The 25,062-nt window shown below is 33.7% G+C and overlaps 2 protein-coding genes and 2 long non-coding RNA genes across 5 annotated transcripts; all 4 read right to left on the bottom strand.

Moving 5' to 3' along the window:
- Positions 1–77: 77 nt before the first annotated feature.
- On the bottom strand, positions 78–668 carry LOC134262567 (uncharacterized). Its single transcript, XM_062744959.1, has one exon. It carries the CDS (start codon positions 525–527, stop codon positions 78–80), a length of 450 nt encoding a protein of 149 aa, XP_062600943.1. The 5' UTR covers positions 528–668.
- Positions 669–691: 23 nt separating this feature from the next.
- On the bottom strand, positions 692–3,529 carry LOC134262562 (uncharacterized). The gene is made up of 6 exons (XM_062744956.1): positions 3,521–3,529; positions 2,772–2,930; positions 1,606–2,685; positions 1,322–1,449; positions 1,061–1,221; positions 692–851 (listed from the first exon to the last, which is right to left on the bottom strand). The coding sequence occupies exons 1-6, from the start codon at positions 3,527–3,529 to the stop codon at positions 694–696; spliced, it is 1,695 nt and encodes a 564-aa protein (XP_062600940.1). The 3' UTR covers positions 692–693.
- An 81-nt stretch (positions 3,530–3,610) lies between these two features.
- LOC134262564 (uncharacterized) lies at positions 3,611–15,632 on the bottom strand. Its single transcript, XR_009991033.1, has 5 exons — positions 15,152–15,632; positions 5,686–5,774; positions 5,090–5,197; positions 4,507–4,595; positions 3,611–3,721 (listed from the first exon to the last, which is right to left on the bottom strand). It is a non-coding gene; the product is annotated as an uncharacterized LOC134262564 (long non-coding RNA).
- LOC134262563 (uncharacterized) lies at positions 9,954–14,479 on the bottom strand. 2 transcript variants are annotated; one of them, XR_009991031.1, is made up of 4 exons: positions 14,427–14,479; positions 12,054–12,154; positions 10,566–10,741; positions 9,954–10,316 (listed from the first exon to the last, which is right to left on the bottom strand). It is a non-coding gene; the product is annotated as an uncharacterized LOC134262563 (long non-coding RNA). The 2 variants fall into 2 exon arrangements; XR_009991032.1 differs by having other exon boundaries at positions 10,569–10,741.
- Positions 15,633–25,062: the final 9,430 nt, after the last annotated feature.

Raw genomic sequence — 25,062 nt, 5'->3', positions numbered from 1 at the left:
AGTCATGTTTATGCAGAGTATTTAAAAACTTGCACATATCAGATTATCTCGCTAAAAATATGCACTGACTATTTTGTTTACAACTGATTATAGGGCTTACCAGCAACTCTTCTGAAGCCTTCCTTGACTTTGGTAGCGAGTTCACCTGAAGGGAATTTAATCAGATTCATGAAAACTGTGATGATGGCCCTCGCTACTGCTTTAACAACCCTCCCAGTCGTGCATTCCGATACGTTGAGACTGTCCCCGATCAGTCTTAAGTGGGCTCCTGTGGCAACAAAACGTAGGAATAGCAGCACCTGGATCAACGGAGGAATAGGACGGTTCCTGGCAGTGTCTCTCTGAAGGTGATCATGGACGCCATTCACAATAAAAAGGATGCTGGTTGGGGAAAAACGATATCTCTGGAAAATCTCTTCTTCCTCCAAAGACTCTAAGGGGTTACTGAGATCCCGAAATACCCTTGGGCGCCTCAAAACAGCTCGATTCAGCCTCCTACGACGTCGACGGAAGATAATGGAAGCCATTTTCAATGCTTGAGAATGGACTTAAGTTTGCTTTGTAGTAAACTCAAATATTTGAGAATAAAACAGATTTTGAGAATTTTTATTTTACTCAACTCTTTTATGACGGCCGCTGAGTCTGAGAATTTAGGATTTGAGAAAATTCTCAGACTTGAGAACATTCTCAGACTTAAGTATGGTTTATGACGGCGGACCCTGGTTCCTCTTTATGCACTTGTATGTGACAGTCACCTTCCAAGTGTTCCTGGGCATAATTGGGTGAGAGTCGAAGCTGATAAGTTCCACAAGTCAGGTTACGCAGTTGCTCTTCATCAAGATATGGAAAACCTAATGAACAAATTCGAAACATCATGGCTCTGCAAATATAACCTGTACATAATTGGGATGAAAATCCCAAACAATTTTCATTTAAGATAAATGTAACAATGTATATTTTTATCATTCTTTAAGTATACAAAATTTCATATATTGTATCAATAACAACTGGAGAATAGAATGCATACTATAACAGTACATAGTACATATACCATAAATACCTCTTAGATCTTCAACTGGTTCCCAACATCCAGAACGCCGATCTAAGTGTTGCTCCTCCACCTGCTGTTGTAGGACATTGACCTGCTTGGAGAGATGAAGCATCTTCAATCCAAGACTTTCTTCTTCATCAGCATTTCCACTGGAGAGGGGTTTCAGATATCTGTTAATATACATACATTTAACATTGAAATACATAATGCATTGATATTTATTACAGATTATCATGATTCAATAAAAATATTAACATAAATATTTCTTACCTATTGCATATAGAACACACAATCTTTATGAAATCTCCTATGTATGGAATCTGGCTTGTTGGTAAAACATGCCCTAGGTACTTCCACTGCTTTATCCTTGAGTTGGCAGATTCAACAACCCAACGGATCTAAAAAAAAAGATAAACATGTTTATTGTAAACCCAAAATTGCTAGTAATAACATACAGTGTACTACATTCATCAAAGGGAACTTTCATTTAATTTTATATTATTTCTCTCAATCCCTTCCTGACCTTTTTTCTTTATCCCTGACAATACACATACCTTCGTGACAAGACGACTTGTATTGGCACTCTCTGTGGACATCTGCTTTTCTCCTTTGGACATGAAACAAGGCATATGGGCTTGGATACCAAGTTCCTCCAAATAATCCATCGAGTCACGGAATCCACGATCAACGATAAAAATATCGTCCTCTTGTACCCAGTTACGAATGTCCTCAATGTTGGACTTCATGATGTGTTTGATGATACTGGCATCATTGTTTCGGGCAAGATATGGACCCATCACTGAGATAAATTGGCCAGTTGTTGACACTATGATCATGGGCTTCAGTAAAGGGCGTCCCTTATGTAAGCTGAAGGACTGTCGTTGGAAATGAAAATTTCCACTCTTGTTTATATAGATATATGTCCCATCCAAAACCAAAATCACCTGATTACCAGCTGGACTGCTTCCAAAAAGAGTTTGGGCAATCTGTCTTGTGTGATGCTGTATGACATCAGAACGTGTGATGTGCTGGAAACCCAGATTCTCTGACACAAATCTTCCTCCAAGAGCTGATCGTACAGAACTAATACATCTTCTGACACTGGATTTAGACACATTGAAGAGTGTGGACAAAACTCGATTAGATTCTCCTCTTCTGATTTTCATTAAAAATATTGCTAAACTTGTCCTCAGAGATCTTGCTGGAGTGAGCCGAACTTTTCCTTCGATGTATTGTAACAAGTCTTTAAATGAGTCCTTCGAAATCCCCATGAGATTCACATATTCAGCATCACTAAGACTTTCATCATTATTAAAATTTAGTCTAGTTTTCTCTTGCCTCTGAATCTCTGACCTCAGAAACTTGACCAGTTGAGCTATTGTTGTTCTATTAACAGTTGTTGTTTCAGAAATGGGTTGAAGATCCCCTATGTTTCCCTGTAAGTGATTAGGACAACATCTAGCTCCAGCAGGGATAATGATTTCCTTAGAAATGAATATCTGATGCCTAATGTTCACCGGAACAACGAGTTTTGGTCCAGGTCTCTTACAAATACAGCAAGAAGAGTGGCCTCTCGATGTGCTGGGAAATGGCAGCTGTACAGAAGGAGGACTAGCAGGCGTTGAAGACGATGGCTGAGATGTAGATGTCAGATTATTATAGACACTAGAACTCTGAAGTTTGTTTTTTCCTTTCCTAGTTCCCTTCACATGAGACTTACATATATGGCGGCACTTGTTGCACAGAAAATCTTCCTCGCTTGGTGTTCTTCCCGATAATCTGGTAACCACCGATCTTCGACTCTTCGAAATGGCATATCTGTCTGATTGTTTTGTTCTCCGAGGACAGATGAAGCACTTGTAAGTCTTTTTCCAGGCATCTATGAAGCAATGATAAAAATATTAAAAACAATTATGATGGGATATTTTTTTTGCATCATGTTTGAAATTTCATATGTTTTTCAGTGCGTAATAAATTGATTAACATGAAAAACACAATTTCTTTCCAATTTTAAATTCATGTGTTATTTTATTCCTTAGTGTCCACCCACAGACAGGTGTATGGACAAGGCAAAAACTAATTATACCCCCAAATCTTCAACTACAGGGGCATAAAAATCAATGCATTTAATCCTGCAACTTGCATTGACCTAATAAAGGTAACCTAATAAACTAAAACTTTGTCCAAACAATGCCTTAATAATGCCTAAAAGCATTGTAATGTCATGTATATTCAGCAGTGTTTACTCCATGGCGTCATACTTTCAACTGCAGAGCTGTGCCTTATTTTGTTGAAAATAGCTTGTCTTGGACATTCAAATGTAAATATTTTATTGCAGGATAAAAAAAAATAATAACTCTCTTGAAATATAAGCTATATATAGGCTTGGGTCAAAAATCTTCTCAAGAACCACTGGGTCAAAAACAAGAAAGGGCTCATCAAGCCACTCCCTCTATTACATTTTCTTACCTTCACCATAATATCGCTTACTAAATATTTTAAGACAGTAACCATGTTATTTATATATAAAAGCCTAAAAACAAAGGGGAGGGGGGGGCTTACCTTTCAACTAAATTAAGTCATCATAAAGGGTAGTCTGTTTAAATGTCTAGTTCAATTCCAAAGAACCATCACAAAGGAATCTCAAACTATAGTCATGAAGAATTTCACCTGCAGGGAAATGTAATGCAAATTAATTGTTGATCTAAAATCAGTACAAAAATAACAGTATAAGGCCATGCAAAATTATTTTTTCGGTTCTCAGGCCTTTTTTCAAGAAATATGTTAAGGGAGGGAGGCTTTTTTCTTTTTTTTTTACTTTTTATTGCCCCCAAAACATGATGAGGCAGCTTTTTACATTGTACAAAACCTCAAAAAATGATGAGGGAGGTGATTTGTTGTTTTTATTTTATTGATTTAGCAATTAAAAGGGTCAATGAGGTGCCCTTCGAAGAGATGAGGGAGGGCCTGAGAACCATGAAATTAATTTTTATTTGCCTAATATATTATCAAATGTTGAATAACGCTGTAATTCTTCCTAAATTTTCTTTTAATTATTAACAATAGTAATGTTTAAGTAATTAGGATTATAGGGTCCTAGTTTATGTAAATTATATATACTTTGTATGTAATTCCAAAATCATTTTTTTAATTCAATGTTAGATCCGCTCGCATACTCATTACACTAAATTCTAACAACATCCCATTGAGGGTCATGTCAAAGGTCGAATTTAGAACAGCTCTAGACTTATTCACTTCAACAATATAGGATGATTTTGAAGGCAAAGATTTGATTGGTTGATAGAATTTGACCATTGACATGACCCTCAATAGAATGTCATTAGTGTAGCAAAGATGCGAGCAGATCTAAGATCTAATTTTTAATTGGATTGTAAAAGAAATCAATGTATTATTATAAATGCCTTAAAACGAGGTGGGGGGGGGGGGGGGCATACCTCTCAACTAAATTCAGTCTTCATTAAGGGGTTCAATTCCAAACAACCATCACAAAGGAATCTCACACTATAGTCTTGAAGAGTTTCACCTGCAGGGAAATGTAATGCAAATTAATTGTTGATCTAAAATAAGTATGAAAATAACAGTATAATATATTATCAAATGTTGTCAGTTGAAATTATTAACAATAGTAATGTTTAAGTAATTAAGATTATAGGGTCCTAGTATATGTAAATTATATATACTTTGTATGTAATTCCAAAATCATTTTTTTAATTCAATGTTAGATCCGCTCGCATACTCATTACACTAAATTCTAACAACATCCCATTGAGGGTCATGTCAAAGGTCGAATTCAGAACAGCTCTAGACTTATTCACTTCAACAATATAGGATGATTTTGAAGGCAAAGATTTGATTGGTTGATAGAATTTGACCATTGACATGACCCTCAATGGAATGTCATTAGTGTAGCAAAGATGCGAGCAGATCTAAGATCTAATTTTTAATTGGATTGTAAAAGAAATCAATGTATTATTATAAATGCCTTAAAACGAGGTGGGGGGGGGGGGGGGGGCATACCACACAAAAAAATTAAGTCTTCATTAAGGGTGGTCTGTTTAAATGTCTTGTTCAATTCCAGACAACCATCACAAAGGAATCTCACACTATAGTCTTGAAGAGTTTCACCTGCAGGGAAATGTAATGCAAATTAATTGTTGATCTAAAATAAGTATGAAAATAACAGTATAATATATTATCAAATGTTGTCAGTTGAAATTATTAACAATAGTAATGTTTAAGTAATTAAGATTATAGGGTCCTAGTATATGTAAATTATATATACTTTGTATGTAATTCCAAAATCATTTTTTTAATTCAATGTTAGATCCGCTCGCATACTCATTACACTAAATTCTAACAACATCCCATTGAGGGTCATGTCAAAGGTCGAATTTAGAACAGCTCTAGACTTATTCATTTCAACAATATAGGATGATTTTGAAGGCAAAGATTTGATTGGTTGATAGAATTTGACCTCTGACATGACCCTCAATGGGATGTCATTAGTGTAGCAAAGATACGAGCAGATCTAACATCTAATTTTCAATTTGATTGTAAAAAAAAAATCAATGAATTATTATAAATGCCTTAAAATGATGTGGGTAGGGGCATACCTTTCAACTAAATTCAGTCTTCATTAAGGGGTTCAATTCCAGACAACCATCACAAAGGAATCTCACACTATAGTCATGAAGAGTTTCACCTGCAGGGAAATGTAATGCAAATTAATTGTTGATCTAAAATAAGTATGAAAATAACAGTATAATATATTATCAAATGTTGAATAACACCGTAATTCTTTCTAATTAATTTTCTTTTAATTTATAATTAATTATCATCCATAGTAATGTTTAAGTAATTTAGATCAGGGTATTATTATAAAAACTGTATATTTATTGCACACAAAAAAGTGTGCTGTTTCTCAATTTATTCCTCCATGTTTTTAAAATGTCACATCAAAATATTAACTAACTGTATGTTCCTCACATATATTCTTTCACCGTTTCCGCAAGAAGACATTTTTGTTGTTGCTGTTAAATGTTAAAAGCCCTCCTGGCCATGATTTGAACAAACTTGAATTTAGACCACATGAGGATGCTTCCAATCGTTAAAAAAAGACCAATCATAGCTTTTCTGTTCTTGAGAAGATGTTTCCTGTATATTCTTATTTAAAACGTAAACCTATAATTGTTGGCCCACCCTATCACCCAGGGTCATGATTTGAACGAACTTGAATTTACACCACCTACAGATGCTTCTATATTTCATGTTATATGACATGTCATGGCTTTGCTGCTCTTAAAAAAAAATAAAGATTTTTTTCTATATATTAATTAACTTATGTAAAACTTTGATCTACCATTGTAGCCCCACCCTACACCCAGGGGTCATGATTTGAACAAACTCAAACCTAAACTACCAGGGGATGCTTCTATATTAATTATGACCACTCATATGGCTTTGCTGTTCATAAGAAGATGACTTGAAGATTTTTCCTATACAATGTAAAACTTTGACCTTCCATTGATGCCCCATCCCACCCCCAGGGGTCATTATTTGAAAAAGAAAATTGAATCTACACCACCTGAGGATGCTTTCAGATAAATATGACTATTTGCTATTTGAGAAAAAGAATTTTAAAGATTTTCCCTTTATATTCTAATATATGTAAACTAATTAGACTGTCCATTGCAGCCCCACCCTTACCCCCAAGGATCATGATTTGAACAAACTTGAATCTACACTACCTGAGGATGCTTTCACCTGAGTTTCATCATTTCTGAACCAGTGGTTCTTGAGATTTTTTTAAAATACCTTTTTAAAAAATTCCAATAATTTTTCAATATTAAGACATTATGTATGTATTCTAAATGTGTAAAAAAAGGGGTGGACTTTTCAGATTACTTCTTAGAGATATAATCTTTAAGTTTTGAAAGTGACATATAATATATATTAGCAATTCACTCAAATCATATTATTTTATTTTTTTTTTGAAAAAAAAAATCTTTAATCAATAGGAGTGACTTCCCTTGCAAAAAAATAAAAAAAAGAACTAAAGTCAACAATTTACAATTATATACATTTTCTGACTTCATCTCCTTAACAACATAGTTAAAACTATATAATTAAACAACAAAATGCCTTTTTTATGGTCCATTTTGATTTTCTTGTTATGTTTGCAATTACTGCACAGTTATACACATAAAGATATAATATTTTCATTTTTTGGCACCGTTTCGCGGCCTCTGTAAACAAACTCCGATTCTCAATGTAAACAAGAACATCAGTAAAGTAAAAGTAACTATAGTCTGTCCCACCAAGTTACTGTAAGCACTTTTCGCATAAAATCTCAAAATATATAAATACCTTGGCTTTCAACCCAGTTCCGATTGATAGATCATTTTTTTTCCAACCTTCCACCGTTTATCCGAACCCTCGAGGTCAACCAGTGTATACACACGGCGGCAAATTCAAAGTCTACGGAGATTTAACATTGTCAAAATGGCCACCACTTCGGAAGGGGATCATCCATTGTTCGTAATTTTCCGTACGTCGTCGTCAGTAAGGAAATGACGTCACACACGTTCGGGAGTGCTCTATGGTTATCGACGTCCGAAAAACCTATAACGCCCGAGACTTCCAAGTATATTTTTATACTACAAGAAATATTACTTTTTCAACAAACTTTCATACCCAGACTGAGACCCAAGGGACCAAAGATTCATAAAAGGGTTAGTCACTGCATAAAGGCAAAGAGGTATGACTCAATTCATACATAACATTTCGATAGAATAATCGAGGCTAGGCTACTGCAAATTTAGCTCAAGTAAAATTAGTTTTATAATTTATAGCCAACACGTATAACATTAGAGATCAATCAAAGAAATATCACTAGGATTAAGATTTTTAAAAATTATAATTGCTGCCTTACCTTAACGTTTCACCTTGGCTTTCCTTATAAATCCAACTCCTTTACGTTTGTTAAAAAACTGTAACACACGGTCAAAATAAGTCATATTGTCGTTTCTATATGTCACAGTATGTGAACAAGTGATGTCCTCACATGCACGTGCCACAGTATTTCTTGACTTTGTCATACTTCCAACTCTTTGAACACATAAATCCTTCGTTGATATTTTATTTTTAATCTCGGTGCAAAACAACGTTTGTTGTCTGCATCAATTAAACTACGTCACCAATGAATTTTGACCTTGCCCTTCCAAACCTTCCTGTAATGTATCGGTGTTAGGTAAATTCAGACCCAGGATATACATTTTTGTTTACCTTAAATATAACAGAATGCCAAAATTTAAAATATTCCTATACACATAAAATTAAAATACATAACGCACGTGTGAAGGATTATGATTTTAAAAAATATATTATAATTTTTTTCCTTTCCCTATTTCAATAAAAAAAATTTAACAGAAAGCCTTTTAATTTTTATGAGTTTTCAGAACAAAAATTTTCATTGCAGGAATCTGAATAGCTGCCTGGTGCAACTACAAGACAGAAAAGCACAAACATGTACATTATACATATAAAGCCATAAGTACCTGCAGATACATATATATTGAAGGTATGAAATAATGCAGGTTTCTTGAGTTTGATTTTTGAGTCCCAGCAATTTTTTTTCCTTTTGTATTTGTAAATTTTCAAAGTAAGTTTATTCATTGACAGTTCCCTAGTACGCAAACATGCATATATGTCTATATCATATACCTAGTAGTGTATCAGCTCTGATACAGATGTTTTGGACTAGGTGAGACAGTGCCTTGTAAGGCCAAAAAAATAATTATCTTGTTTCCTGCTACCAGCCTGAAAAAAAATTGGGTATAGGTAGGCAGGAAAATTATTTTATTTTCTAATTTCTTTTTATTTTCGATATGAACTAATATAAAACCAAATTAAACATGCCATAGACCAATATATTCATTACAAATTAAAATTTGTCTTTTGATGCATGACTCAAGTGGTATGTTATGAAAGTCTATATTTAAAACATATACATGTAGTATCATAAAATATCACTTGAATATACATTATTTTTTCCAGTTTTGGAACATGAAATTACAGAAATTCCAGATTTTTTCCGAAACCTAAAAAACTTTAGGGTCAGGTGCAAGGTAACAGGAAACAAGACTATTATTTTTTTGGGCCTAAGTAGAGCTGTCTCGCCCTCGAGGCTGAGATATCTCTGTCTTGGCCCATTGTCAAGGGGCTGTCTCACCCACAAATGTCAAATCATTATTTCTGTTTATTTGAGTAAATTAAGAATAAAATTCATATTTAAGTATAATATAAGTAAGAGATTTTATATCAAAAATTTGATATAAAATCTTTAAAAATTATTTATTCATGGTAGAATATTGAGAAAATTGTTTTTAAAATTGTAAAATACTTTGGAATCATTTTATGATACCTGTCTAAAATAGGCAAAGTAATTTTGAAATACTTTTACAGTAAAACTCGTTTAGTACGAACACAGATATTGCGAATTCACAGATATAGCAAGGTAACCTTGGATCCCCAGCTATGTAAATGTAATGAATTCCTTATACGGATAAACAAATTATGGTCATAGAAAAGTATTTTCATAGGTCCCATTGACTTTTCATAAACATGTTAAACAGAGTTTTACTATATCAGGTAAACATTTTGACTTTTTACAAGACCTTTCTGAGAACTTCAAACAACCTTAAAGGACATTGAGAAGTTATAAACATTATCATGATAAAATGAAAACTTTTGCATGAAGAGATTTAATTTTTCAAAATTCATTTTGAGATTCTGAATTAAATTATAAATTAAAGAGTTATCCTTCTTGGCTGAGGATCCAAGTACCTTAAACATTAAGTCTTGTAAAATTATAATTGCTTGAAACATAAAACAGTTTTAGATTATAGGATAACCAGTTTGTTTGAACTGTTTTCATTGTTTTATTAAGTAAAATTTAAAAATATTTTAAAAGATAAATGAATTGTTTGTACTATATTTAAGGATATTAGATCAAAATCAGAAGAATAAATGTCTATAAAAGTCAAGCGCCCACTGATGCTGGAGTCCATGCTGTAGAAAAGACATGAAACAGAAGTGAGAAAATGTCGACATCAGTCATCTATGACTGAAGATGGAGATTGTCTCTTTTCTAAAATTTCCGAGGAAATGGTGTTGTCTGGCTCATCCAATGATCACTCCATTTGCAGACTACCAGGTAATCTTTGGTTTTGTCAATACTTTGTGCCTGAAAAAAAAAATTGATAAAACATTTTAATTCGTCATAAAGATTTCACTTTTCAGTGCATAAAAAATACTTTTTAAATTGTGCAAAGTGAAATTTAAAGATACAATACAAATTCAGATTGGCTCATCATATTAATATGAAATGTTTACTTATTAAAAATACCTATACTTGGTCAATTCTCATTTTCAGGTTCCAATCTGAAGTATACATAGGAAGAGCAAAATCTTTCTCATTCATGTAAACACTTACTACCTGTGATCCAGAAGGATGTCCTGATTGTTTAGTCCAACATAAGATGGATTTCAATGCGACAAGTTATTCTGAAAATTGAGTGAACAGTTCTCTTAATGCAGGCATGTCTTTGTTACAACATCTCTGAGCTCTGTATGGTCATCAAAACTTTGGACTCTTGTGAATTATTCAACCTATAAAAACATAATTTTAGAAGTAATAAAAGTATAATCAAATATTCTATGCTTCAGTTATAATTACATTTTTTTATTATAAATATGTGTTTATTCCTTCAAATGGTGAGATTGTGCAGTATTAAAGGTGCTTAGACACAGATTTGCAGTTATTATTTTCTCAAATTTTCTGTAAAATATCACGACTTATATAACAAGAGGCTCATGAGCCACATAACTTATAATTACCTGGATAGCTTTGATCATGCAGTTCTTTACCAGATTTCCCCCTTGTTATACCTTTTGTGACCCAACCTAACCCCTGTGGTCATAATTTGAACAATTTAAATCTACACTACCCCACAATGATTTTGCCTAAGTTTCAGCTTTGCTTGCCTAGTACCGGTAATTCCCAAGAAGATTTTTTTTATAGATTTTCTAGCTAGCTTGTATATTTCAATGTAAAACTTGGGTTCCCTATTGTGGTCCCACCCTACCCCCAGAGTCATAATTTAAATAATTCAGAATCTACACCACCCCATGATGCTTCTACATAAGTTTCAACTTTTCTGGCCCAGTGGTTCTCTGGAAGAAGATTACGAATGCTGAGGGAAAAATATACACTTGAAAGATTAGAGGGAAAATTGTAACATGTATACACATCTGACAGGTGCTCAGAGCTTCAACAAGAGGCCCATGGGCCACATCGCTCACCTGAGCACTGTGGCTACGAAAAAGTAGAATTGGTTTATTATTGAAAAGCTTAAATCCAAAAGTAGTCCCATGACCAATCACGGCTTTGCTATTCTCAAGAAGAAGATTTTTAAGGAATTTTCCTATATATTTCTATGTTAAACTTTGGTCGGCCATTGTGGCCCCGCCCTACCCCCGGGGTCATGATTTGAACAAACTTGAATCTACACGACCTGAAGATGTTTCCCCATAAGTTTCATCTTTCCTGGCACAGTGGTTCTTGAGAAGAAGATTTTTTAAACATGCCAACAAATTTTCATTAATTCCAAATTATCTCCCCTTGAATGAGGACGTGGCTCTTCATTTGAACAAATGTGAATCCCTTTTACCCAAGGATACTTTGTGAAAAGTTTGGTTGAAATTGGCCCAGCGGTTCTTGAGAAGATGTTGAAAATGTGAAAAGTTTACGGACAGACAGACGGACAGACAGCTAGACAGCTAGACAGACGGACGCCGGACAAAATGTGATCAGAAAAGCTCACTTGAGCCTTCGGCTCAGGTGAGCTAAAAATCATTCGCAATACATGTATTTAAAAAAGACAGGATATTTTGAAGATCTTGAACATTATAGTAAACTTACTGCTTTTGTTATGCATATCATCTTTACTTTAGCCAAAGGTTTCTGGTCTGCTTCTCTCCTTATACCTGTATACTGCAGTGGCTAAACCAAGCTTAACATTGCTGAAAGAAGAGAAAGTGTCATAAAGAGTACAGGACATCAATTTCGTTATAAACTATCGTGTTCCAAGAAACACATATGTCACCTGCTTTAAGTTGAAATCATCATAAATAATTACCGTATAAGCAGAATTTTTAGCGAGGATTTAATTTTGGCATTATTAGCGAGGGTGCTGAGATCGCTAAAATTGAAAATCGCAAAAATTAATTGCGTTCTATTTGCAATTGCTTATTTAGTGGGCATTTTGAAATCGCTAAAATTACATCTCACTAAAAATAAAATACCATTTTTTTAGGTAAAATCGCTAAATTTGCGTCTCACTAAAATTTCCACTTATACGGTATTTATCATTTTACATGTGTTACATGTTTCAAAGCAATTGTCACATTGCACGATCCACTTTGTGGGATTCCAACCCAACGTATTTTCATAATATTTAAGATATCAGTTTGTGTGGCTTACGGAATATCATACAGTTTAAAAGAACAGTTTTATGAGCTCATAAACATGTATATAATTAATGTAAATTATCAACACCCGTCACTGAATATTCAAAAGTCTTTTTTTTTCTGGGGTATCTTTGTAAAGTAGGTCAAAGTTCAAGTCAACCAAATACAGTACTAGCAAATAAGGACAACAATATAAACAAATTTCTTTGATGTACTCAGACTGACCCATCACAACTGTCCCAACCCTGTCCCAATCATTTTTTCAGCACTTTGAATTTTTGATTTTTTTAAAAAAAATTGTTTATTTATTAAAAATGGATACGGTTTCCTTTTAAAATTGTGGACTCTTTTAGATTATTTTTTTTTTAATGATAAATATTTCATCTGTCTGGATATCCAGTGTGTATTGAAAATATTAATAAATTTCTGAGTCTGAAATTTTTTAATGACACTTTGATATCAATTTGATCAATACCATTAAGCCAGAAAAAAAGATACCTACCTACCCATCTTGAAAAATGTGTGTCAGAGTACATCAAACAAAAATAATTTAATTATGGCCTACGGTTTTTAAAAACAAGTACTTTAAATAAAAATCTAGGAATTAAGGAAATAGAAATTTTCAAATTAAGTTCACATTTGAGCAGTACAGGACTTTACAGAAAAAATGATGCTGTTGAGGCCATGTGCAGCTTTAAAATAGTCTTGCCCTCTCCCAACTCAGGATTAGGTAAGGTAGGTAGATGAGAAAATTATTCTCAGAAAAAGTAATTATAAATTTTAAATAATTTATTCTCCAGAATACAAAAAAAGTTAATTGCTTCCTGGAGATTTAAAAAAAAGAAGTTTTGAGTCATTTTAGCCAGTTGGTTGGGACAGGGCAATCAAAATTTTTTTTTGAGATGACCATGAGACTGAGAATTTGAACTCTGAATATGTGCATGACAGCTAGTATTAATGGAAATTTCCCTCTGATGTTACATGTATATCAATTTTATTTTAAAGTCTGTACTCAGATGAAATGATTCAGCCTATCTAAACTTCTTATGCTGATCAAATTATACAGACATCTTTTATTTATTTTTTTCTGATTCCTTTCATGAATATGCTACATATATAATTACTTTCTCATTTTCTGAAACAGTTCATACATATTCATCTACCTTATGCCTGGTTCTGCTAATTAATTCATCAATAGGCATGCATGTACATAAATGACCATTAAAGAACTCGATCAATCCAAAGACTTGATGAAAAAATACATGCACATTTTAATATTATAAAAAGTTTTGAAAAATATTCCAAAATGTGTTATCTGTTGAAAACTCTGTTTTGATGTCCCCAGGGTGTTGACACTACACATAAATGAAAAAATGAAAATGCACTTTTGATCTCTAGCTTGTTATTTATTTGCCAAATGCATGTATACTCATGAAATGATATAAATTGAAAATGAAAGTAGGAACAATTTTTTTTTAAACTTTAGTTACTATGTTAACTAGCTGTTATTTTCTTTTTTGTTATCATTTAACCTAATTGTTTAACCATATCCGTGTTCTTTTATAATCATAGAAACACCCCTTAACATTTTTCACACATGGGCTTACATACAGACCGTTACGGAACACTAACCATGCTAACGGTAAACCATTGAGCACTAACAAGAGAGCTGTTGTTCTAATCAGACTAATGTCAGCAATATCACGCGTTTTGAAATATATATATTCTTAGCATTTGTAGACACTTCTTTCTTGTGTGTATATAAGCTAGTAAAACAACAACAGCTGCAAAAAAAAAAAACCCATAGAATAAATAAACAACTTACGTTTAAAACACTGGGCCTGGCGAGCTTGCATCATCATGTCAACAGCCATTATCCACAAGTTGTACTTCGTTAGATTCGGATTATTTTCTCGTAGTTTATAATTAAATTTGTTAAATGCTGTTAAAATTTATTTTAATTCAAAGTAAAAGTTAAATTATCAATAAAAGCAATTTAAATTAATTCCTTTAATTTTTAACGATTTTTTGGAAATTTACTTTGCAAAGAACGACTACTCCCTTCGAAAACTGGTTCCCGGCCCCGTAATCTAGACGCTAATGGACGAGTTTACCATGTTAAATCTCCGTAGACTTTGAATTTGCCGCCGTGTGTATACACTGGTTGACCTCGAGGGTTCGGATAAATGGAGGAAGGTTGGAAAAAAAATGATCTATCAATCGGAACTGGGTTGATGGCCAAGGTATTTATATATTTTGAGATTTTATGCGAAAAGTGCTTACAGTAACTTGGTGGGACAGACTAGTATTGAATTTGGAAGCCAAGGAACTATATAAATTGTGTAGAATTAATTGAAATCGTGTATACAGTTCTTACATGCCCTCCAGCCAATAGGAAATGTAGCTTAGGCCTATAGCTGACGATAGGTAGATATACTGAGCTAGCTCCGATTGTTGTTAAAATATTGCTGTAAAAATCTTTAAATCAGAGTATGCAACAGCTGTTCAGTGGGTAAATTGTACTAAACTTTATGTTTTTCATATACTTACAGTCTTGTCTTATGATTTAAAGCTCAGGAAACATCTATAGCAGGCACAGACATCAACCGTGTATTTTACTCTGTTCATAAACGGAACAGACGACAATTTCTCTTCTTCCCGCTAAATGTCAAACGGTTTAATTTCGATAACAGCGCATACGTCGCTGATAACTTTTTTGTCGGAAATTTGTTTTGGGGAATTTCATTATTTATTTAAACTTTAAAAATCTATCAGCGAGGAATGCGCTATATTAGAAATATCTCCCCAAAGTTCAAAAGGGAGGCGAAATTCCGGAAAAAATCAAATACATGCATAGGTTTGACTTTTATTGTGCAATACCAGTATCCTGTTTGATCAAAATTGTATAACATGTGAATCGAGTATGTGGTAGGGATGAAACGGAAACACAGAAAAATTCAATTAACAACACTTGATTTTTCACTAATTAACTAGGCCGTATTTGGTGGAAAGCGAATTTAATTCTTTAAAGAATCTAATTGCATTCTTATATATGCCTGATTAAATTTTAAAACAATGGATTGAAGAATCTTTTACAATTGTACGTGTTATGTACAAGATGACTGACAGATTTTTCATTCTCGGCCATGTTGTAAAGAAATCAACACAGGTTAAACGATTTAAAGCCAGTCAAAAATTCTTGAAACGCATGGATATTTACACCTGTTTCCATGGCAATATTTTTGGTTAGGGTTTTTAAAGCTTGATTGCATAATATATACATTTACATGTACATATATTTTGTACCTGCAATCATTTAAATGCCAATGTTCTGTGACGTAGATTCTGTATACAAATACTGTTAAAGTTCTTTTATATTGATTATATTGGTTGCTATGTGCTCAAAATCGTTGCCATGGCATTATCCAATAATAAAAAGAATTGAATAAGATGCTAATTGCTTTCTTTTTATCTGCCTGATTCATTTTTTACAAAATGATTGAAGAATCTTTAACATTTGTGCATGAATGTGCTAAAATTATCATTCTATGATGTGTTGCTAAGGAGAAATTCCTGTTTCCATGGAGATATGAAATTGTAAAATGGTCCCTCATTTGCAGAAAAGTCTCAAAAATTTAATTTCTTGTAAAATTTGATTTCAGAATTTAAAAATAAGAAGTTATGTTGCGTATGATTTCAGGATTTTACATATTTTCTCTTTTTATTCATAAAAACATCCATTTTTGTTGCTAGGCAACGGATAGGAAGTTAAAAAAATTATACGCTTCTGAATTCAAATTCAAAAAGAACAAATCCTCTGCTTTTACATTATATACACAAGATGTCTGTATCAGGTCCATCATTTGAGTAATTCGACACCGAAAACTTCCAAAATCAAGGAAATTGCTGAGTCAGCAAAACAGGAAAAACATGTATATATACCCATATCTATCATACAAATATCTTAAATCTTATTTCTATTTTTTTTATTGTGAGAGCACTTAAGATGTTTATCTCGAGAATAAAAGCAATAAAAAAGAAATTTCTTTATTAATTACATTTAATTAGTGCCTCAAAGATAAGGAATTTTTTCGTCCATCCAAGCCGAAAATTGGCTAGTTGCTAAGGAAATTTCTTTACCCTCGTTTCCATAGTAACCACGAACCAAAACATTTTTTATTTTACATACATGGTTCATAGTGCAAGAGAAAACTATGTGTGGAAAATCATCAAATTCTGAGAACCCTCATATATCACCCTTTGCGTGATTTTTACACGGAGCTGTACTTAACATAGGAAGATCCTGTTTCAGCGCATGATCTGAGAAAAAGTATTTTTTTTTTATTTAAAGAAGAGACATTTAAAAAAAATGTGTTGTCTGAACATAACGTCATCTCCAACACGTACACGGCTGCACGGTCGATTCCTTATTTTTTAAATTAAATTACGCATTGATTGATAATTTGGTTAATATACTGTGAAGTATAAAAAGTTGAAAATGGTTGTATTATAGCCATCAAAATTATTTCGGAATATGAATTAGTAAACTTTCCATTTTGCATACTGGTATGTACATGTATTTACATTGTACGGAAGATAAATACATTGTTTAAAATATAAAAGTACTCTGAACGCATTCTGTATGAAATTTTATTATTTTTTCTAAAGAAAATAGAAATGATATACCCCAACAAAAACCAGCTAGTCTGAAACTCTACCCTGATAAGAAGACCGTGTAATATAGAAGTTAACGCCTTTATCAAGAAATTAAAAACCTAACACAAATCGCGTGTATTTTATTGCTATAATCTTGTTGTTTAGAGAATTCAAATCCTTTTAGAATATTTTTGTCTTCCTGACACGCAAAACCTTTATGCCATTAAATACATGAAATAAAAAAACTAAATGTGTCAAAAGCATTTTTCATTGCCTATTTTTTTGAAAATAATTGTTTTCTAGTACATGAACGAATTTTGAAAACTGAGAGTCGGAAATAGAATTATAGTGTTCACTTTGAATGCCTCCATCCTTTTCCCATGTAAATTGTGAATGATTTACCTCAACCCCTATAAACAGCGTTATTTTATTTTCGGTCGGTATAGAGTACATATTAAACGTAAATGAAATACATGTACATTGCGTTTTGCTAGAATTGAAGCATTATACAAGTGGATGCATCTTCTAGATTTAACGTGTGCAGTGACAAATGTTCTTTCGTAATAAATTGAAAAAAAAATGAATAATGGGCTGGGAAAGCGGTTTTTTTTCATTTTTAAAACATTTAACGCCCTCTCCGGCCTCAAACAGCGGTCTGTCCTTGTACATACTATATTTTCAATATTTTTAGAAATCGATGGAGAGTTCAGTTCTTTTTTTAGTGGGATACGAGTCAGAAGCAACCAGCTCAAACTTGAAAAACATATATTGTGTACCGTGTATAAACATGTATATGAATGGAGGGGAAAAGGGGCGGGGGTCTTGGTTAAGGTTTTTTTTCCAAATACACGACTCTCTCCTCCTACCTCTTAAAAGCGGCCCCCGGTTTGCACAATGTATTTCCTAAGGTTGGGTTTTCGTTACTTTTATACATATAGATATTTAATAACTCAAATGGAACATTTCAAAATGAGGGGACACCCCCCCCCCAAAAAAAAATAAAAAAAACTCGACTGATGAATCGTAAATAGTTTATAACACTTAACATCTCAGGTTACCTGCATGCAGTCTATCAGCTTTGTATCCTATTTCATGCTTCTTTTGATACAAGATTAAACGAAAACTAAAACTGCATTTTTGACAGATGGTCTACTCAAGCATAGATCAACCACAAATTTAGCTGCAGAACTGTAGATATCCGAAAAAATATATGTTGACAGACCGGAGAGCTACAGTGCCATCCATTTAAAAAACTATATATTTATTGCCCACAAAAAAGTGCGCTGTTTGATTTATTTCTCCATGTTTTTAAAACTGTCATCTCAAAAAATTACTAACTGTGTGTTTCTAACATACTCTTTCACTGTTTCCATAAGATTATCGAAAATTTAGCCCATTTATACTGCCATTTTGGTTTGCAAGATAATTCGGTCCAACACGCTTCTTACAAGTATCAACCACGAGAGTACTTGATAGAGGAGTAAGGACTTTTTTTTTCAATTTAATTTTTTTTGCATCTGAATTTGAAGAATTAATATAGAGCCGAGCGCACTTTTTTGTGCACAATAGATATACAGTTTTTTTCAATGGAAGGCACTGTAGCTCTCCAGTCCATCAATATATTTTTCAGAGAGCTACAGTTCTGCAGATACCACAAATTATGAAAATCGCCCTCCATTAGATCACTAAAGTTAAAGATTCATATGCTAGTACATCGCATTCATTTCTGATAATTAATCCTTCCTATATATTGACAATACTCGAACGAAGCCCAATTATCTTTAATATATTTTTCAGTTACACCAGTCCACTTGCGATCTTTTAATAGGAAAAAAATATATACAGTGTTAATTTTTTAGACCCGGTTCTTTGCGGCTCACCCCTTTCCGTGTGTACGGATATCAGGCGTTAACAAAATTTTAATTAAATGTACCGATCGTATTATGATTTGAAATAAATATTTTAAACATACATAAACTCACCCTAGAAAAATTTAAAAGAAGCTTCACAAAATTCCAAATTTTTTCGTATTTTGTATCTTAAAAATATTCATGGTAACATAATTAAAAAGAATTGGTGGTTTAATAAAACAGTGTAGCTGCAATAATGTAGCCACCCAGGGAGGGTACCGGGTGGGGGGGGGTACCCTCTCCAAAAAATATCAGATAAAAAAATCGGAGAGTGTTACATTATTGCAGCTATAACAATAAAACATGAACAGTTATTCAATAATTTGAGATTGAACACCCCCCCCCCCCCCCCCTGAATTAAAGAAAAATACACCCACCCATCCACCCATCCCCACCCCCCCCCCCCCCCCCCCCCCCCCCCCCAAGAAAAAAATAAAAATAAATAAAAATAAAAATGCTCAATCACTTTATGCTATACTAAATTAACTGAGGAAACCAACACTTGAGAAATACTAAAAAAAAGTCAATCAATAAGTTGAAAGCATTATAATAATGTATTCAAAACAATTCAAAATAATAGCATTTTTTAGTTCTGTGTTTTTATTCTCTCTCTCTCTCTCTGAAATTGTATTTGTCTATATAATGTTTTAAAAGGTACAACTACACACATGTAAAGTTTATCAGAACATTATACTAAAAATAAAAATATAGATTAAATATATTACTGTGTAAAAAATATATAGGGAATATGTCCCACCGCAGGATTACCATAATTGAAGAAAAAAACTCCTAAAACGTCAAACTAGGATCTCAAAAAAGTTTCAGAAACAACTTTTTTTCTTTAATTGGTTTCAAAAACAGATGCCAACTTACCTATACACTTAAAGTCCTCCTGTCGATAGTTAGTGCAACATTTCAGATTTCCCCTACAGATAAACATTATAATACAAGATTTTTTGTTAAATACGATACATATTATTTACGTAATGGATGTTTTATTAATGATATCATTATTTTGTAAAATACCCTGACTTGCAAACTCCTAGTCCTTCAGTAAGTCCAAACGCTGCAAAATATATTTGTAATGTTAAAGTTATCAAACAGGGAAATCATCATTATTCTTTTTAGGGGGGATTTCGTCCTTTTAAATTGTTTTTTACATTGTTTGAGATATTGACGGATTTTAGTATGTGACTTAATCTTTATTGTTAAAGATAAACTTTGCACTTTGATCATTGGATGGTCAAACTTTTTTGATTTTTCGTTTGTTTGTTTGCTTTCTCTAAATTTGACAACGGAATGTTTCGTCTACCTGATCAACACATGTGGTCTATTGCAAGTGTGACTAGTCAATACAGGATTATTATTATACCCAAAGGTTCGGAATCCCATTTTTGGAATTTCCCAGGTTTATGTTTAATGCCCTGTTTGCAGATTTTAATAATTCTTAGCTTGTTTACTAAATCAATAATCACATTTCGCTATTTGTCTCAATTCAGCATATCAAAATAAATGTGGAAATGTGGTTGTATTGAGCTGTAAAGTTATAACATTCAACGCTTACATATTTTCAATTTATCTTTTACTTTACAAGTATATTCACTGTACAATCAATTTAATTTTAGACGTACGTTGCATTTACTTAGTAGGTTATTTTTTCGCAAGGTAATCCCCTTGCAAGTAAAAAGCATAGTTCAAGGTGAGGATACATAGATTATGTTATTTTTATTTCTTCCAAAAACGTTAACTTACATAATATGCATTTATCGTCTTTTTGTTCATATTTTCCGCAACATCTCAGTCTTCCACTATGGATGAACAATAAAAAGCATTTAATATAATTGCTTTTTCCAGAAAATTTAATTCGCATTATAAATGCAATATTTTATAAGTGAACTATTTGTTATGCGACTTACTAGGTAGTCTTGCAAACCCCAGGTTTTCCCTCCGTGAGCCCAGTTATCACTGAGAAACGCAATTGTAAGACAAAGACGTAACAGAGAGGTATCAGCTTCATGGTGGTTCTAGACACATACCTTATATAGTGTTTGTCTCTTGATTTCTGTTAATAACTCGCACGAGAACAATTCTAAACAGATATTTTATATAAGTATGTATGTGAAAACAAGGAAATTATTAAAGATTGGTACTGTCACTTATTTCACTATTTCACAATCTTATTATTCCAATGTTTTGTTGTTTTTTTCATAAAACTATGCTTGTTAATGAGAATTCAAAATTTAGGAAAAAAGAATAAGGGGGGAGGGGGTATGGAGTAATATTCTGATTAATATAAACATGTCTCTTCGATCAACATAGCTCCTTCAAAAAAAGAATTTAAAATTTATTCAAAATGAACATAGCATAAAGGGCAACAAGGTGTTATATGTGTTTATGTGAGAAAGCTATGACAGTTTGTAAACTTTGTATTACATTTATGGGGTAAACATCTTTTACATTTTTATGAAAGTGACGAAGAATACTTGATTGTAAATTTATTATTTGCAATTTTTTTTTATCGTTTATAAGTATTGGACTTTTGCAAGAAGCACCGACTTTTTGAGTTGACAATTTACTTTGACATTTTTTAACCTGCGCTATGTGCGGAAGGAAGGAAAGCTTGGCAAGAGTTTGACAAGGGGGGAGGAATGTGGTTGTGGGCAGGATTGTTGCAGTTCCTTTCCTAGACAACGTAATACTGGCTTTGAAATGGCCCATTTTTATCGTAAATTATTAACTGTTAAGGTAATTATTTATATCAAAATGAACGTTCTTATATCTAATTGCATTTATCACCATATTTTGATAAATGCATTTTTAAATGCCCTTAAACGAGACTATGGGTTTTAAATAGATGACGTAATAGTATCAAGCACCTTATGACGCTGATTGTCATAATCTACCGAAAAAGCTAGAAGGGTAGACATGTTGCAAAATTTCATGTTATAATAATATCACAAATATCCACTGCCATCGGGCCGTAATGTCACACAAACCAAGGAAGATGGGGAAAGAACAATTTAGACTGATACAGCAAAGCGTATAAGGATACCAAGTGAAAGGATCAGGATGGCCGAGATAGCAGTGAAGAGGGGATAAGAAGATGACACACACGCCGCTCCGGATTCTAGATGGGTCGGGTCTGGAGATCGAGTAGCAAGGCTGTTCGGCAGGGTCGGGATCACTGATCTACCCAATCATCCATAGATAAAAGAAGCGCCAGTGGCAGATTTCATGGGGTAAGGTTATATGTATATCACGGATTAACGGATATGTTTACATGCATTTGTAATTTAGCAACAATTAAAAAAAATGGAGTAATTAATATACGGAATGTCAATGTTTGCGTGGCTTGGGTCTCTAGATTGGGGTCGGGGTGCGTGTTGGTGGCTCGCTGTGCGGCCATGATGATAATGCGTGTACGTAATGATAATCGAGAGTACCTCGCTCTACCTTACTACTGCATTTTCGTGGGGGAGTCCAGAAAGTTCTATTATATACATTTCAGGGGCATGGCATTGTTTATAGTGGTGACAATCGAATGATTCGAACAATCAATATTCAATCGTGACAATCATCAGCCAAAAGTACGAGGCTGCCAAGAAGTGAACCTCGAATTGATTGTCAAAAAATAAATAAATAAATGAATAAAAAAATAATTGGAGTATTTCACTACTTATTTAAAGGGACTATTTTCAGTGGAAATTGAATGAGAAGAGTCCGCTCATTATCGTAAAATGTAACATTCGAGCATAAGCTCATCTTAAAATATATAAGGCTGGGTCAGAGAATGTTTAGCAAGATATACCACAAGTTTCCTTTCTTATCTGTGCATAAAAATTCGCAATGATCCTTTTCATATATAAACGCTATATATTATTCATGCTAGTGTGTGCTAGTTTTTGGTTTGGTGAAAATACTCCGGATCACTCCGGATCTGAACTAGGAGCAGTAAGAAGAAAATAGTAACTAACTAAATAAATTAATAAATACATTGTCAATGGGAGAGGATTGAGTTTGGGTTGTATGGGTAATGTTACTTTCACCATGGCTACAATCCGAATAATGATATCTCGATGGTCATTTCATGGGAAATTATATTGTAGTATTACATTTAAAGCTTATGCCAAAAGGGCATGGATACACCCCCTCCCCAGCAAGGTTCTCTCTCTGACTGGTAAAAGGCCAATAGCAGGTATCCATAGATTGTGTGTAGTCTTGGATATTTGGATATGGCATTCATAGGATACGGAGATACCAAGCGTGAGACCATTTGTCCATCAGGGGAAAAAAAACATCAATTCGATTTTTAAAAAATATAAAAAAAAGGGAATTTAATTGATTCTTTGTTTTACAATAAATTGAATTGCACTTGGATTGTACATGTACATGTTGGTTTCAATGACCCGGGCATCTCGCCTGGATCATTATGGTTTCAAAGTATTGAGAGAGCCAGCTTTTCCTGCAAGTTATAAGTCCAAATTTAATTAATTGCTCTGATAGAAGTTTGATCAAAGATGAGCCTTGATTATATGGAGACCCTAGCTTACAAGTGTCTCTTATACAGGTACATTTATAAAATTTGATATTTAAAGGTCAGGTGGGTGAAATGCTGAACTAAAACTTCCATACATACACCTTACGCGTTATTGGCGGTTGAACTTGTATAGACAAGTTCATTTGGCGGAGTTCGGGGATTACCACGAATGATGATTTCTACCATGTCTGGCTCAAAACTCTGGGTAATCTATCCTCAGTACTGGGGAAGATTTGGGGGTTACTTCACCGTTCCTGAGGGACCGGCTTGATCCTTGAGGTACCAAGGGCAGGTTTTGGGGGTCTACGGTACCCAGCTACCCCTGGGGGTGTTATCCCCATGTTGTTGTTGTATTCCAGGGGAGACAAGTATAGAGTGAGGACCTGGGTCAGAACTTGAATTCATTCATTCCATGTGGCATTCACTCTTGTGGGTTCCAAGAGGTCTGTTCCCACCACAGTCACCTGTGGGTGCGCTATCGCGCCAGGTCAGTCGGCAGGTAGTGAGTCCCTGGATTCTGCCGGGGTATTTACGTCTATGTATAAATAGATTGTGACAAATACTTGCCATAAAATTTAATCATTGTTTTATAATAAATGTGATAAAAATTAATATTTGTTTTTTTTCATTGCATCTGGAATTAATTGCATTTATCACCCTATTTTGATAAATGCATTTAATGCCAGTGCAAGGGCGATAAATCGTGCGTTCTTATTGTAGCAGTTAAACATTATCGAGACTATGGGTTTTAAATAGATGACGTAATAGTATCAAGCACCTTATGACGCTGATTGTCATACTCTATCGAAAAAGCTAGAAGGGTAGACATGTTGCAAAATTTCACCCACCCACCCTTCCCTAAAATTTGAGTACATGATTTTGCTGTTTTCTCTTCTGTAATTTCAGTGACAGAAGCATATTCCTAAATGGAAAGTGTTGTGTAGGTGGAACACCCAAGCGGTTGGAATCGGAATCAAAGGAAGGATGTGGTCATTATGTATATGCTGGTCCGTTTGGTGTTCATCGGACATGTTCTGGTGTAACAAATGATTCAATAATGAGTTTTATTGGACATTTCTAAGGTGTGACACATAATCAGTAAGTCAGTGTCATTGGTGATAGTTGATGATTATGTGATATGTACAGTGTTACTGTACAGTGTTATTTTTTTTTTCAAAGTATCGCAAGCAACATAGCTTGTATACATATTATGTTGGGATTATGGAAACGTTCTTTAAGTCACAATCTGGGTTGGGGGCGGCGGAGTTCGGGGACTACCAGGAATGTTGACTTCAACCATGTCTGGCTCAAAACTCTGGGTAATCTATCCTCAGTACTGGGGAAGATTTTGGGGTAAC

This window comes from Saccostrea cucullata, unplaced genomic scaffold, assembly GCF_032062105.1.
Source record: "Saccostrea cucullata isolate Sc308-1 unplaced genomic scaffold, CSIRO_AGI_Scuc_v1 ctg2199, whole genome shotgun sequence".
NCBI lineage: Eukaryota > Metazoa > Mollusca > Bivalvia > Ostreida > Ostreidae > Saccostrea > Saccostrea cuccullata.
Note: the sequence above shows the minus strand (reverse complement) of the source record. Positions and strands in the feature narration are given on the sequence as shown.

Excerpts from the sequence above, each read along its gene's own strand:
- LOC134262567 (XM_062744959.1), bottom strand. The coding sequence starts at position 527 with ATGGCTTCCATTATCTTCCGTCGACGTCGTAGGAGGCTGAATCGAGCT.
- LOC134262562 (XM_062744956.1), bottom strand. Across the intron at positions 1,222-1,321 it reads GTGTGTTCTATATGCAATAG|ATATCTGAAACCCCTCTCCA; the intron begins GTAAGAAATATT and ends GTATATTAACAG. Across the intron at positions 852-1,060 it reads ACCAGTTGAAGATCTAAGAG|GTTTTCCATATCTTGATGAA; the intron begins GTATTTATGGTA and ends TTTGTTCATTAG.